This window comes from Schistocerca cancellata, chromosome 4 (assembly GCF_023864275.1).
Source record: "Schistocerca cancellata isolate TAMUIC-IGC-003103 chromosome 4, iqSchCanc2.1, whole genome shotgun sequence".
NCBI lineage: Eukaryota > Metazoa > Arthropoda > Insecta > Orthoptera > Acrididae > Schistocerca > Schistocerca cancellata.
In genome coordinates, this window is record NC_064629.1 from 715,672,231 (window position 1) to 715,688,016 (window position 15,786).

Genomic DNA, 15,786 nt, shown 5'->3' on the forward strand with positions numbered 1-15,786 from the left:
TAATTTCGTTTTTAAAGTTTTTATTACAATAAAAATTTCTTCTTTATTCATTTGGTACAGATGTAATGAGGTAGCAGTGTTGTTGATCTTGAATGATGTTGCTGTTGCATTTTGGTTACTTGGGTTAATCTTACTGATTAGTTGCCTACATATGTTTATTAATAGTTGTTGACGATATTTGCAATATTCTTTGTATCAGTTATTTTCTCTTCATCTTGACATAGCTTGAGATTGGCATTTCTGTTAGTGACATTACCTGTCTGCTGTTTCACAACTTTTGATGTAGCTTTTGTCTTGTGGCATGTAAAGGTCATTTTCCTTCATTTTTGCTTCTGTAACAACTATTAAAATATTACTTGTATTTTCTGCAGTAAGCATGAAATTCATCACACATCCACAGTGTCCTTAATACAATATAGATTTTCTTTTTTTCCGTGAAAGATTAATTGCAGCTAGACTTGTTTTTATTATTAGACCATATCCTGTGTTCCTTCAGTGGGAATGCAGTTTTATAGTAGTTACTACGTATTTCCACAGATTTGTCAGACTTTTGACATGTTCTGCCATGCTGATATACTACATTCCATGTTTCCTCAGCTAACAGTTGTCTGAAGATATCTATATTTTTTCACTTAGAATTCATTCTTCTGTGGTTAATTCTGTTTGCATTGTGGTTTGTGGTATAGAAAACATTACACTGTCCATTATGGGCACAAAACCCTGTATTTATTGTTCTAGCCTGGAATTATTTTCTGCAATTATAATTTTTTTGTTTGAGTTTTCCTGGAAGTTCAATTAATCATCACACACCATTAGATTTTTCTTATTATCTTTAAGCTTATTGAATGCACTGTCTTAGTTTCTGTAGGAATATAAGCTAAGATCACATTTGGGGTTCTGTACAGGCAAATTGTAGTTGTTTTTAGTGAAGTTATTTCTTTAGTATACATTTTGAAGTTTTGTTTTCCTTTCCCAGGATTTTAAACAGCAGTGTCTCGTGTTACTTCTAACAAAAATGCGTATCTCACCATGCTCAAAGGATATTGTACAGAATGAGGAGGATCGTGTAAACTGGCAACAATACAGTCCTTTATCAATGTTCACCTAAGCATATGAAAGAAGCTTCCTTCAGATGTTTCTGGTTAATTTTTTTCCTCCCTGTGGATCTTTTTTTTCTGTATCTGTATCTATCATTTTTGTTTTGTCACCTAAAAATGTCTCTTCTGTTATATTTCTGTGTTTTTTGGTAGTTGCACAACTTTCAACACAAACAATTTTGGAGTTCGGTGTTTCAGGTTTGCTCAGCCTGATCGCAATGTGGTTTTTGTCGAAACTGGTTGTTTTTATTTCAATGAGGTTATCTGTGTGTATTAATTTTGTTAGTATTTTGCCAATGTATGACTTCCCAGTGTTGTTGTGTGTCTGTGTTTCATAAACAGTTCTCCTGAAATGGAAAGTTCAAAGAATGTTATATTATGATAGACCTTTTTTTGGAAGCTCCAAATTCATGACTGATTCATCCTGCAGGTCCTATCTGTGAGGCATGCTAGTACTAGTGATGTTGGGCACTTTAAGATCAAGTAGTGTAGAAAAGCACTGTGTAGTATGCCTACCCTCCTTTCAGTATTCATCATTACTTGCACCCATGATTATGAAAGTATCATTCTTAGATAATTCTCTGAGTGAGTTTAGTGTTTTTTGTTATTTCAGTCAAAGGTGCACTCAATTTCATCATTCCTATAGCCATATATGATGTATTATATTCATTTATTTTTTCAGATTTCTCATGGTGTGGATGTCACCAAGCATCACAACTCATTTTTTATATTCCTTTGTTTATTACTTGAATACATTCTCTTGACTTTCTGCACAGAGGTGTTTATAGTGCAGCTGAAGTTAGATTATAATTTACAGAATTTATTTGTTGTCTCTCAGCTTCTTCTGCAACTGTTGTAATTATTTTTTGTCACAACTGTTACCAATATATTGCCTGTGTGTGTATTTCAATTTCCCTGTTTGGCACACATACTTCTGTTATTATTGTTTGTATTTGTTTTTAATCTTTTCAGTGCATCTTGTAAGCACTATATATTGTTTAATTGTGTTGCAGTAACTAACTGTTCAGTACCTAAATCTTGGTTTGTAACATCTGGGATATAGGGATGCACTGTTCGTTATCACAAAAATGTAACAATTTTTTTGTACTGAGCCACTGGATACAGAAGGGATGAATCTACAGTTGAGCTTCTCCTACAGGAGGATTGCATTGGTGCAATGCCATGAACAGTCTAAATTTTTGTCAGCATGCACACTTAAAAATTAGGTTACAGTTATGCTCTGAATTTGTTTATTTTGTATTGTGAGGTCCAGGTCATGAACTACTCCATCACTGTGCATTGTCTTTTCTTTAATCACTTTCCCACGAATTTTCTTGTATGTCTTATCATATTCTGTGAAGTTGTCTTTTTTGAGGTGATTGAGATGTTTTTTAGTTTCACTAGATACTGTGATAGTAAATGATATCCACTGCATATTTTTCCTTTGTTCAACATTGATTTTTGTAAGGGTTTTTCTTCCTTTTGTGGAAAATGCATCACAACTGTGACACAAAAGTATGAGAAAAATGCATAGAATGAGTTATTGGTTGTTGGTTTTGAAACTATATTTCCCCATGTTTCCTTTGCTAACATTTGTATGAGAATATTCATCTTTTCTTTGTTGAAGCGCCTTTTACATTTCCACTTTTTATTTTTTACTACTTGCAGTATAGAAGAATTTATTAGTGTCAGTAGTGTGTCATGATCTGAAAAACCTAAGTTTACATGTATAGCCTTTAGTAACACAATTTTCAGTATATGTGAAACAGGGAAGATAACACCTCTGTTTTTCTAGTAAGGTCTGAATAAAATAGTTTTCAGATAAAACTGCTTAAAAGTTTTCTTATTTCTCTATTTTCAGTTATCAGGTTATTCCTTTTTCTTCATTTTCAGGTACATCTTATTATTTTTTCTTCGTTTTCAGTTTCAGGTTAATGTTAAAATCAGCATATAATAAATACACTGACAGAAAAAAATGCAACACCAGCAAGGGGTTGTGTGAAATAAACAAAAGTTGTTAGGCATGTTTCTACTTTTGAACGGTGATGTTTGTTTGCAATTTTGTGCCAGTCGCATAAGAGTGGCGCTAGTAGTGACACTATGGGGATGCAAATCAGGTTTTCTTTAAATGCACTCTGTATCATTCATGGGTGTTAATTAGCCTTTAGATTAGACATGGTGAGCTGATGTTAGTCAAGAAAGCCTTTACGGCAACAAAGATGCCATTATCACACCTTACTGAGTTTGTATGAAGTTGTGTATTATGGCTACGAGAAGCTGGATTCTTCTGAGAAAAGTGACTTCCTTCACCACCAGCACTGCTTGCTTTTCAGTTTACAGACAGACTGTACCTCCCCAGTGTTTCATCTGTGGTTCCCTTATGTAAGTAGACAAAGTAACTTCACTGATGTTGTGTTTATATAGTGGAGGTATTTTCAGTTCATTGAGTGAGTACTTAATTGCAGTTGTTAAGTGAGCTTTTATGTAAAATGGATTCCTATAAACAGTGGCTGAGAAATGCTTCATTTGTAAGTATGATGTTGTCATTGGCATATGTGGTGCTAGTGGGAAAGAGACTGGGTTGGTAAATGTGGTATCTTGCTACTGCTTGTTGTTGGCAACATATTCTAAAGTTGTGTAACTATGTTGTAGCCACTTGCTGGTGAATTAATGATTGACCAGAAAGTTACTGCACTTCCCTCAACTTTGTGTGTTACTGGTATATCTAGCACTTGTAATAGAGTGGGCTGCAGTGACTGGAGCCACTTACCATATATCCACAGTATATCTTGCAGGGTGGGTGTCCATATCTCTGATGGAAAAGGAGTTACATTCAAATTTAGGACAGTAATGTGCCATAATGCATTGCTTGACTTGTGTTGAAATCTCTGAAGTTCCATAACATTCAGGTGACATACTTGTGTTGCAGAAGGAGGCAGTTTGAGCCTCTGGGCCTCATCAGATGCTAGAAGAGCCGAGGCTGAGGGGGTGCATTTGATACTCCTCATGCTCTGAAAAGTCTTCCTCATTGATAGCAGAAACAATTAAATCAACATTGTCAAACACACATTGCCAGCATGCTACAGCTAGGATAGGTTCTTTGATGTGTACACAGTTGATAGCTCTAGCTGTGGACCTTTTTGACATAATAGCTCACTTAACAATTGCAAATAAATACTCGTGTAATAAAACTGAAAATAACTCTATAAACATGGGCCCAGTGAAGTTATTTTGCCTGCTCATATGCACTACATGATCAAAAGTATCCGGACAACCCAAAAACATACATTTTTCATATTAGGTGCATTGTGCTGCCAGGTACTCCATATCAATGACCTCAGTAATCATTAGACATTGTGAGAGAGCAGAATGGGACACTCCGCGGATCTCACTGACTTCAAACGTGGTCAGTTGATTGGGTGTCACTTGTCATATGTCTGTACAAGAGATTTCCACACTCCTAAACATCCCTAGGTCCACTGTTTCTGATGTGATAGTGAAGTGGAAATATGAAGAGATGCATGCAGCACAAAAGCGTACAGGCCGACCTTGTCTGTTGACTGACAGAGACCGCCAACAGTTGAAGAGTGTTGTAATGTGTAATAGGCAGACATCTATTCAGACCATCACACAAACTGCACCTGGATCCACTGGAAGTACTACGACAGTTAGGCAGGAGGTAAGAAAACTTGGATTTCATAATCGAATGACTGCTCATAAGCCACACATCATGGCAGTAAATGCCAAACAATGCCTCGCTTGGTGTAAGGAGCATAAACACTGGATGACTGAACAGTGGAAAAACATTGTGTGGAGTGACAAATCGTGGTACATACTATAGCGATCCGATGGCAGGGTGTGGGTATGGTGAATGCCCAGTGAACATCCATCCGCCAGCATCTGTAGTGCCAACAATAAAATTCGGAGGCAGTGGTGTTATGGTGTGGTCATGTTTTTCATGGAGGGAGGCTTGCACCCATTGTTGTTTTGCATGGCACTATCACAGCACATGCCTACAATGATGTTTTAAGCACCTTCTTGCAATTCTGTTAAGGCGATTGCATCTTTCAACAGGATTGAGCACCTGATCATAATGCACGGCCTGTGGCAAAGTGGTTACATGAGAATAACATCCCTGTAATGGACTAGCCTGCGCAGAGTCTTGACCTGAATCCTATAGAACACCTTTGCGATGTTTTGGAATGCTGACTTTGTGCCGGGCCTCACCAACTGACATCAATACCTCTCCTTAGTGCAGCACTCTGTGAAGAATGGGCTGCCATTCCCCAAGAAACCTTCTAGCACCTGATTCAACATACGCCTGCAGGAGTGGAAGCTGTCATCAAGGCTAAGGATGGGTCAACACCATATTGAATTCCAGCATTACTGATGAAGGGTGCCATGAACTTGTAAGTCATTTTCAGCCAGGTGTCAGGATACTTTTGATCACATAGTGGAAATGCTGGGGGAGGTATAGTCCGTCTGTAAACTGAAAAGCAAGCCGTGCTTGGGTGGGGTTGTTGCCTTTGCCTGCAGAATGCTACAGTGTCATAGAGGGTGAAAAAGAATCAATTTCCCTGTAGCAGTGTAGAACAGTATGCAGAGATTTACATACAGTCTGCCCATATATATTTCTTGTGTTACTATTATTAGAGAGTCATATCTGTATTCCATGTAGTGACATAGTGGGATAGAGAGATAGAGAGTTGGGACTCGTCCACTCGCTGTTCAGTTGGCAGACCTAGAAAGGAGGGAAGTGCATGACCACGATCTGGTGACCTGCCTCATCCATCATGCATTCACCCTCCAGCCCCCATACTCCCCCTCTCCCCTCCCCCCCTCCCTCTCTGCGCAGCCCTTCAATTCATCACACCCTCGTATCACAGATTATCCCTTAATATAATTGTATGTAGTTAAGACACTGTTTTTAATAATTGCTATTTTTCCATCCCCTGTAATGTGGTAATTATCAGTCCTAGAGAAAAAATGAATACCTTTCATGTAGGAAATTTAATGTAGTTTAAATTCATACTGGGAAATATTTTTGCTAGAAATTGCAATTTTTGAGATATTCAAGAGAACCATGAAAACGTGACCTTTAAACGCCCCTTCATCCCCACACTCACACCACACTGGTCACAATTTTTGGGACGTTGTTCATGTCACTTCCTCCTACTACTGTACAAAAAATTGTGACTGCACAATTTTTTTGCCTAATTTTGCTTCACTGACATGGCTACAAGAAGAATATGCAGATACGGTGTACATTTATGACATTTGCATTGGTAGTGCTCCTGCTACTGTTGAAGAGTACAGGCAGCACTTTCTAACCAGTCACATTCCTGATTGTAGAGAGTTTTCACCGTATTGCGTGAAACAGGTATTCTTCCAGTAATTATTCTTCTGACCATGTAGTTCAACAACCTGTGCAGGAACAGCAACACATTGTTGAAATGGTGCAGTGTAGTCCTACTGCCAGCACATGACAGCTTTTTGCACGTATCTGTGACCCACAAACACTCATTTGGTGAAATTAGATGTGGAAAACTTATGTCCACATTCTTCACATTCGTTCAGTGCCACACAACTTGAATTTAGTTACTGGTTAAATATCAACTGACCATTAATACTGTTCACTGGTGAAGCCACATTTATGTGCTATGGAATCAACAACATGCATAATAATCATTGATGTTCACAGGAAAATCCATATGCTACTGCGGAAACCAATATCCAGCTTTATTTTTTAATCAGTGCTTGATGTGGCATGACTGGTAACCTGTTGATAGGTCCAGTCATTTTAGAAGAGTGAATTATGGGACAGAATTACTTGCATTTTTTGGAAATTTGATTCCTTTGTTCCTTAAGCCACATGGACTGCAGTGTACTTCCAGCATGATGGGGGCCCCTCCTGACATGTTAGGGAACATCCCAACCACACTTACCTGAATAGCGGAACTGGTAGAGGTAGAAGAATTAACTGGCCACCAAGGTCACCAGACCTTGCAACATTAGAGTTTTGTTTATGGGCTTGGATGAAGTTGGAGGAGAACAAACAAATGATGAATATGGAAGATGAACTGCGTGGTCTTAATCGTGGACATTGATGCTCTCAATGTGTAGAGGCACTCGGACAAACAAAATAATCCATTTTCCTAAAAATGCACAAATTCATTGAAGTTGGTGCACTATCCAAATATTTATTGTGAATTGTACAACAGCTGTAAACAGACATGTACGGTAAATAGAGGTGAATGTGTTAAAAATGTTATTTTTCAGTTGATACTTTTAAATCAAATATTGTTTTTATTACTAACTGTTGTGCATGTGCATGTTTAACCTTGACAATGTATTGAATAATATACAAAATAAATAACAGTACACATTAAATGTGTGCTATCTACGAAACCATTTGGAATAGGGCATATGTACATATGCAACTTTGTGCTACAAACGATTGTTCCTTTCGTTTCCCTGACTATTGACCATTCCTCTTGGGACACCCTGTGTATGTACATATGTGAACTATCACTCCATGTTTCTTACTGATCAGAGTACAGGAGTATTACAAATACACTGAAAAGTGAAAAGGCATGCGGGGGGGGGGGGGGGGGGCGTTGCAGAGTTTTTCTGAATCACTATTTATTAGTTTGACAATTTCATGGTTCTGTTAAACTTGGTTGGTTGTGATGAATGTGACATCTTTTTGATTGTAAAAATTCCTGGCATTTTGTGCATATTCCATGAGGGTTTATTATTATTTATTTCTTTTTTTTTAACTGAAATATGTTGCAGTTGTTTTAAGATTTGTTTGTTAATAGTGCTTCTGGCTCACATGGTAATCTGGTATTTAATTTGCCTTTACAGTATCTGCCGGAGAGTGAATAGCCAGCATGAAAACCAGATCTAGTAGCAGAGGCAGAGGGGAAAGCTGTTCACTCAAGAGTACGAATGAATCAAGAGGATGTGCATCAGACATCAGTCAAAGTGCACAGCATGATAATACAAATTCTAACAGAAGTTTTTTAGAATTGACCAAAAACAGCAGGAAAAGAAGGCATTCTGATGTTACATGTAGCAGTAAGAAGGCAGCGACTAACTACCAGGAAGAATCCGAACATGACCAGCTTGCAAATGTTCTAAATAAAACAGTGTCAGTGGTGCTAGAGCCATTTGATGTGGAGAAGCGTATACAGGCTAAAGTTGCAAATCGCAATAAAAAGAAATGCGTCAGTAATTACTCTGTCAGAGATGTCAAAATAACTACTAAGAGTTCAAATGGTTGCAGCACAGAAAATCAAGAGAGCTCGACAACAGGAAGCATGGACTCTCGAAGCAGTGAAAGATGTTTGCAGAAATCTACTCATCATGACGGCAAAGAACTACATAATAGTGATCAGAAGAATGTAGCATCGCTCAGCTTGAGTCATGATGATGACCAGGGGTTGTTGGAGAGTTCGACCCATCAGAGCAGAAGACAGTTGTGGGATGCTTCCCACAAAATGAGTTCAGAATTTCGCCGAGAACGCCGTAAAATATATAAGAAGCCAGTTTGTACATGTTGTGTAGGAAAAGATAACAACAGTGGAAATGAAATAAGAGTTGCAAGTGATGGCTTGAAGGCAAAACATAACAAACATATGGAGAAGAGCATCAGAAATAGTGATGTAAATAGATCAGCCAGTCGTACCCAAAAAAGAAAAACTGTTGTGGGTGCTTCTCACAGCAAAGTAAAAGATGCTGATTATCAGTATGGAGGCAGACCACTAACTACAGAGCACAGCAGTACAAGCTCTGAAACTATCACAACTCTCAAGATGACGAGTGAAGTATTTAAAGATGGCCAGTCATCCAGAAACAGAGAGATTATTAACAGCCACAGTAGTAGGAGGTCAGTCACACCAACTTCATGTTCTGTAGCCACAGCACCTTTGCAGATGAGAGACAGTGCAGCTTCACAACCTGCACATGCACTTACACATTCAGAAATGCACCCAAACTTGCGTCGACGGTCAGCATCAGCGCCTCCTCAGTTACAGTTGGGTGACACTTTTCGAAAAACTGTTGATTTGTTTGCACGTTTACTTCAGGATGTGGCAGCACATCTGCAGAAATGTGCTAATAGAGTTGGTGGTACATTAAGTGACCATAATTTTGAGCATATGGTAGCTGGCGTTTCTCACTTGGTGTCCAGCTGCACATGCCATTCACCTATTGGGTGTTTACTATATAGCATTAATATTATGAATGCATTAAAAAGTAGACTGTCTGCAGAATTAAATGTGGTTTCACTATCCAATGGTGATGCAGTACAGCCAGCAGCAGCAGGCACGCAATCAAATGGGAATTTAATGGGAAGATTCCATCTAGAAGCAAGCATAAAAGAGAAGACCAATACAGAAGCCAGTGTAGAAGGAGGTAGTATATCTGAGTCTGCACCTCAGTGTGATGCCACAACATTAACAACGAAATCCAGACACATATTGTCGCCTGCTGAGACCTGCATAAGCACATCACACAGCACTTCTCTCACTGAAGAGACAAACGACACACCATCACCAGTAGGTAGCACTGATAATGCACATATTGAAGCAAGTATCAGAGAAACAGCCCAACTGGAAGCAAACACAAAAGAGAGTACCAGCACAATAACATGTATAACAGAAGACAATGTCTCAAAGTCAGCATCAGAATATGGTGCAACGTCGTCATCAGTTGAGCCCATAATCATGGTGTCAGCTGCTGGGACATTTGTTAGTACTAGTTCTTCACCCACTGGAGGCGCAAAAGAAATCCTGGACCTACATGAAGTGGATACTGTAGTTTCTGATCAGAATAATGTAAATGATGGAGTGGATGATAGAACAGGGTGTTCCAGCTCCAAGAGTAATTTAATGTGTGGGAGTGCAGAACGAGAACAAGATGGTGAACAGAATACTTTTGACTCCGTCTGTCTCTCTATGGAAGAGATTGAAATAAAGGAAGAAGTTGAAACCTCAGAAAGTGACAGTGAATCAGAGTTGTCTGAAAAACAGTACTCGCAAAATGGGACAGAATCTGATGCTGCTGGATTTGGTCCTGAAGGGGATGAGACAGATAGATATGAAAATATGGTTGAGGTTGAGTGTAACATTGATGAGGTCTCAGATCTAATTAACCACACAGGAAGTGTATCACATAAGGAAGATCTGGGATTAGAGGCACAGTATGAACATTACAACGACAGCACTGGGAATGTCATTGCTGAGGATGCTGCTAGTAATGCAGCCAGTATTGGTCCTGTTGTTGACTGTAGAGATGACACTCATGGAGTCAACAATACTGCATGCAATGGAAATCAGGACATTGATGGTGACATGGGTTACGGTGGCAACAGAAATGAAGATGGTGTTGGGGACAACACTGCTGAATCTACTCAAGACCACAGTAATGAAGACAATGGGGATGCTGGTGCCACCAAGGAGGGTGATAACAGAAATGGAGAAAACGTTGGAGATGCCAAAAAGAATACTGGTGCTCGGAGTAATGGTTATGCATGGCTCTTTGAAGGGCAGCATTCTGGTCCAGGCTTTGCAGGGCCTGACTACCGCCTATATCGGGACCCAGACATCATCCATGTCCAAGCTTTGATATGCACTGTACGACTAATAAGATATCGTGGACATGAGGAGACGAATGTAGTTTATGACGTAAGAACTTATGAGGATGGTGTCTGGCATGTGCAGCGTATACCATCATTTTAAATGTACTTACTTTTTGTGAACATTCTCTTGAAGCAGAAAAAGATGTTTGCAGAAATCCTCTCATCATAACAGCAAAGAACTACGTCATAGTGTTCAGAAGAATATAGCATCCCTCAGCTTGAGTCATGATGGTGACCAGGGGTTGTTGAAGAGTTCAACACATCAGAGCAGAAGACAGTTGTGGGATGCTTCCCACAAAATGAGTTCATAAATTTGAGGAGACTGCCGTGAAATATATAAGAAGCCAGTTTGTGTATGTTGTGCAGAAAAAGATAACATTGTAAATGGACATAAAGAATTCTGTGACAGTTTCAAGTGGACAGTCTGTGTTTCTAAGGCAGTCTGTGAATAACCTAATACATTCCCCTCTCTGACCTTTAACCCATGTCACATAATAATTATCTAGCTGTGAAAAGGAGTAGTGGATCATGATGTGCAAAACATAAATCTGCTATGCTAACAGTGTGAGAAAATACTGTATTCTTTCTAATGCAATTAAAAAATTTCTATAAATTAAAACATTATGACAACAAATAATACATTATAGTGAATTTGAAGATGTATGTATTGTACTGACACATGAACATTGCTACTAACATTGATTCTGAATATTTGTATGCCTTATTTGAATATATCAGTACTTGATACCTATTACAACCTACAAAATTATTGCACACATTTAACTTAAATAAAATCTTTACAATTTTTTTAGAAATGAAATTATAGTAAAAGCTTTGACTTTCACAAAGGTTCTAGAAATTTAAAATGTAGACAGGAGGCTGAAATACAACACAGGATAAATAGTGGATGGATGAACTGGAGGAAACTGAGTGGAGTACTATGATAAGAAGGTTAGCTGCAGAATGAAAGGAAAGCTTTACAAGTCTGTGGTGAGGCCTGTGGTGCTGTATGGTGCAGAAACTTGGCCAATTACAAAAGCCCAAGAGAAAAAGACGGAACTGGCAGAAATGAGAATGTCAAGGTGGATGGATGAGTGGGGTGATGCAAAAGAATAGATAAAAATGAGTACATCAGGGAAACAGTGAAAGTGGGGCCAATAGGGAAGAAGATCCAAGAAAGTAGGCTAAGATGGTATGGACATGTGCAGAGAAGAGGGGAGTACTATTTAGGGAGAAGACCTGGGAATCGAAGGATCAAGGAAAAGAGGAAGACTGAAACTGAGATGGAAAAACAAGGTAACAGGGGACCTACGGGAGAAAGGATGGCTCAGAGGAGAAGCACTGGATAGGCATTTATGGAAGAGTAGGATGCAGCAAAGCAACTCCGAGCCCACATGTCGTGGGAAAAGGCTGAGATGGTGGTGAGGAGGAGGAGGAGGAGGAGGAGGGGGACGACGACGTGCCTCAGCTAACAACAGAAATTTCTTATTTTGATACATTTACTGCAGGCAAAACATCAATGCATCATGTGACCAAGCAGTGCTCATTTGCCCCATAGCCATCGGATGCAAAATAAAACCATAGGATTGTGCAGTTAGCCAACTGATGCAAAATTTAATAGTTGAGGTGAAGTGTTCGGTACTTAGTTCAGATTAACTTCCTGTCAAAAAATCGACCACACTGATGTCAAACAATTTTTTTGTGTATAGTTTACACCTTAACACACGACTGGATGCAAAAATCTGAAAAAATACAAAATCATACTTGGTCATTTGATGCATAACACTATCCAATTATGGATGTCTCTATCCATTACATTCAGTTAATCATTCTCTTGTATAAACATAATTGTCTTAAGAACATACAGTGAATGAACAGTCAGTAAATTATAATTTTTAAAGTAGTCTCTACATAATTCACATTTACTTATGTTGGGAATTATCATAACTGATCTATTTCAAAGTCTGAATTTCCTGCTCATGTACACTTTGAGGGCTCCTCCCCAAATTTCAATCCCATATTGCAAATGCAAGCGAATTAATCACAGTACACTTGTGTAAGTCCATGTAAGATGTTTGTCAATCACAACGCCGAAAAACTTATATTTAACAGATGTTTCAACAGGAGAAAGTGATTCAGTATGAAATTGGTTATAATTTAACTAGAACTTCATTACAACGGTCTTGTCCTTATTCGATGTAAGTTTGCTTATTGTTGGATATTCCATGATCAGTACAGAGTTCTCTTTATTGCTTTATGACGCTAGCTGCTCAGTACGACCCCAGCTAATAAATGCTGTGTTATCATCATAATTCACTAGTTTTGAGGTTTTCAGCTTATGTCATTAATATATACAATAAACAAAAATCGTCCAAGAATACTTCATTGGGGAATTCCGCAGTTAAGAGTTTTGTATGCTGATTTTACTGTTAAGATTTTTACTTTCATTGTTGCGACAGTTTAGTACATGGTCTTGTATCTTGCTGACACAGACTGAAGTACTTTAGTGCTACTCCTCTTAGGCCATAAGTTTCTAATTTGGATAATTGTACTGCAACATTCATAGAATTGAAAGCCTTAGACAAATCAAGGAAAGTCACAATGACTTTGTTTCCTTTGTCCAGTCTGTTTAACAGTTCATGAATAAAAGTTGCTACTGTGGTCTTTGTGGATCTTCCTTTTTGAAGCCCATGCTCCTAGTTATTTGAATTACTCATTTTTACTGAGTTTATTTGTAGTGTGGTTCAGTTTCTTCTTTACTTCTCTTATCAAAATGTTTTATGAAGGCCTCGCACACTGTCTTTCGCTCACTCACCAATTTCCTTCTAGTGCTATATTACTGCATCTTGGATTCTCTTTATTTTCACATTCTTTGCTTACTATATTCTAAGCTGTTTCATTAACATTGCTGGAGTCACTTATCTGTTCAGCATAATATTGTGCTTCTAGAATCTCCAGGGATTTCTTGTATGTTTTCTGGTGTTTATGTACCTTGTTAGAAAGTACTGGTATTTCGTATCTATGAACAGCACATATAGGTCTTTCGTATTTTCCTTTTATTTGTGGATTTCTGGCTCAATTTTAAGATTCTTTGTGTACTTTGATTTCCCTAGTTTGTTTATTACTAGACACGTCTAATTAAAACTGTGGTAAAAAAATTTCATAGAACTGGCTGTACTTTTCATTAATATCAGCTGATTTGTTTATCTTGTACCAGTCTCTGCGTGCAATGTCCTCCTCAAGTTACAACACAGTTAGTGCAGATTGTGGGTCAGGTGTTATTATCATTGGTAACAAATTTATATGGATATGGCTGTAGCCATGTAACAAGTCAGCATACCAAAGATAATTTACATTATAGTTTAAAGAGTCTATGTTGACATCTCCTATTATTATAATCTGCTTTTTGTTTGTTAATAGTTGTAAGTCATCTACACCACTATTTGGTGATCTATATAGGCTTACGATTATGAAGTTGATTTTGCCTGTCTTTATTTTTATTGCTGGTGATTCAAAGGACATCTCCACAGTGAGTTCACGAATGTGATCAGTGTTTTCACACTGGTTGTTATTTCTAGCATCGTGCCTGCACCACCACCCTTGTACATCTTACTCACAGATTTGTAATTATTGAAGTTAAAACTATGAATCTCTTTCATCTTGCATCCAGGTTGATTCACAATATATAAGTAAGGTTTACTCTCTCCTAGAAATTCATCAACTTGTTCTATTTACTTTGTGGTGTACTGGATATTCTGGAACATTATTTTAAATTTTTCATCATTTTTAGTTCTGTCTGTGGTGTTTTGCTTTTTTGTGTGCACACTGAAGGCTGATTTGCACTAAAAAAGTTCACTCGCTGTTGAACTATTTTCACATATTAAACTACTCAGTTCAATCTTTTCTGTAATCAATCTTTGTAATTTTTCACACACAAAAAAAAGTTTACTCTCATAGTTCAAATGTAATCCATGTTCAGTGTGCATGCAAGTATCTAAGTATCAATATCAAGAATCAAACATTTTTCATATCTTGATCATAATAACTTAGTTCTTGCAACTGTTTTTCTTATTTCTTTCTTAACACACAATTTGTGTGCTAAATCATGAAGATGTGGAACTGTAGCAACAATGGTATTTTTGTGTTTGTTTTGTTCTAGAAACTTAGTCAGACCTCCAATACAAATATTGGCTTCACTACATGCCACTTCATTTGTACCTGTTATACTAACAACAAAATCATGGTCATGCAACATTGTGCATCTAAATCTATGTCCACTATGATGTTTTTCATTCTCACACCTGGCTCCACCACACTGCTAACTTGGATGTTATGGTTCAAGCTTTGTACACCATCACCTAGCTTTCTTCCATTTTTATAAGCTAACTAAAGTACATTGCACTTCATTGTTGATTTCCAAGTAAGTTGCCATTAAATTCACATTGTTTACTTGGTTTGTTGACCTCGCTAATTCTCTTTTTTCCATATGATTCTACAACTTCACTACTGTTAGGCGCCATATATTGATTTCAGTTGTATTATTCTTTTGTGGACTGGTTTGTTCTTCTATTCACACACTATTTACGAAGTCTGTCATCCTTATTGTAACCATCACTATTTGTTGTCAGTACATTGTACCTGTTTATATCTGTGAACATAATGCCATTTGCTAAGTTTGTTACCTGTTGGACACTTTCCTTCAGTTACTCATAACTCTCCAGATTATCATTCTGCAATTACCGTGTTTTATCGTTTGGAACATGATGGAATTTCTTCAACTTAGTTTTTATTTGTTAGTTGCAAATTGTCATGGCTTGGAACATACACGATTTTTTTTTAGACTTGAAAGGTCTTTGTTTAGTTACACAATTTCAATATTACAGTTCCCACAGATTCCTTTTTTCACAGCAGAACTGTATCTTTTATTGACTCAATTACTACTTATAACTTCAGTAGACGTCATCTTGAACTACATGATTATACAGTTATTTAAGGTGTACAATAGCACTTGGAAATATCTTAGTGAGTTGCTAAACTTCTACGTTA

At 37.8% G+C, this 15,786-nt stretch overlaps 3 protein-coding genes across 4 annotated transcripts in view; all 3 read left to right on the forward strand.

Annotated features, from left to right (window-relative positions):
- Positions 1–11,506, forward strand: part of LOC126183727 (uncharacterized) — a 40,476-nt gene extending 28,970 nt beyond the window's left edge. For both annotated transcript variants that reach the window (XM_049925927.1, XM_049925928.1), the window contains exon 3: positions 7,965–11,506. In XM_049925927.1, the coding sequence (XP_049781884.1) occupies positions 7,991–10,840 (2,850 nt within the window). In that variant the 5' untranslated portion in view covers positions 7,965–7,990 and the 3' untranslated portion in view covers positions 10,841–11,506. The remainder of the gene's footprint in view (positions 1–7,964) is intronic.
- The window catches only part of LOC126183729 (uncharacterized), a 345,488-nt gene that overhangs the window by 29,278 nt on the left and 300,424 nt on the right, over positions 1–15,786 (forward strand). The gene's annotated exons all lie outside the window — the stretch shown is intronic.
- LOC126183728 (uncharacterized) overlaps positions 1–15,786 on the forward strand; it is a 192,103-nt gene that overhangs the window by 28,954 nt on the left and 147,363 nt on the right. The gene's annotated exons all lie outside the window — the stretch shown is intronic.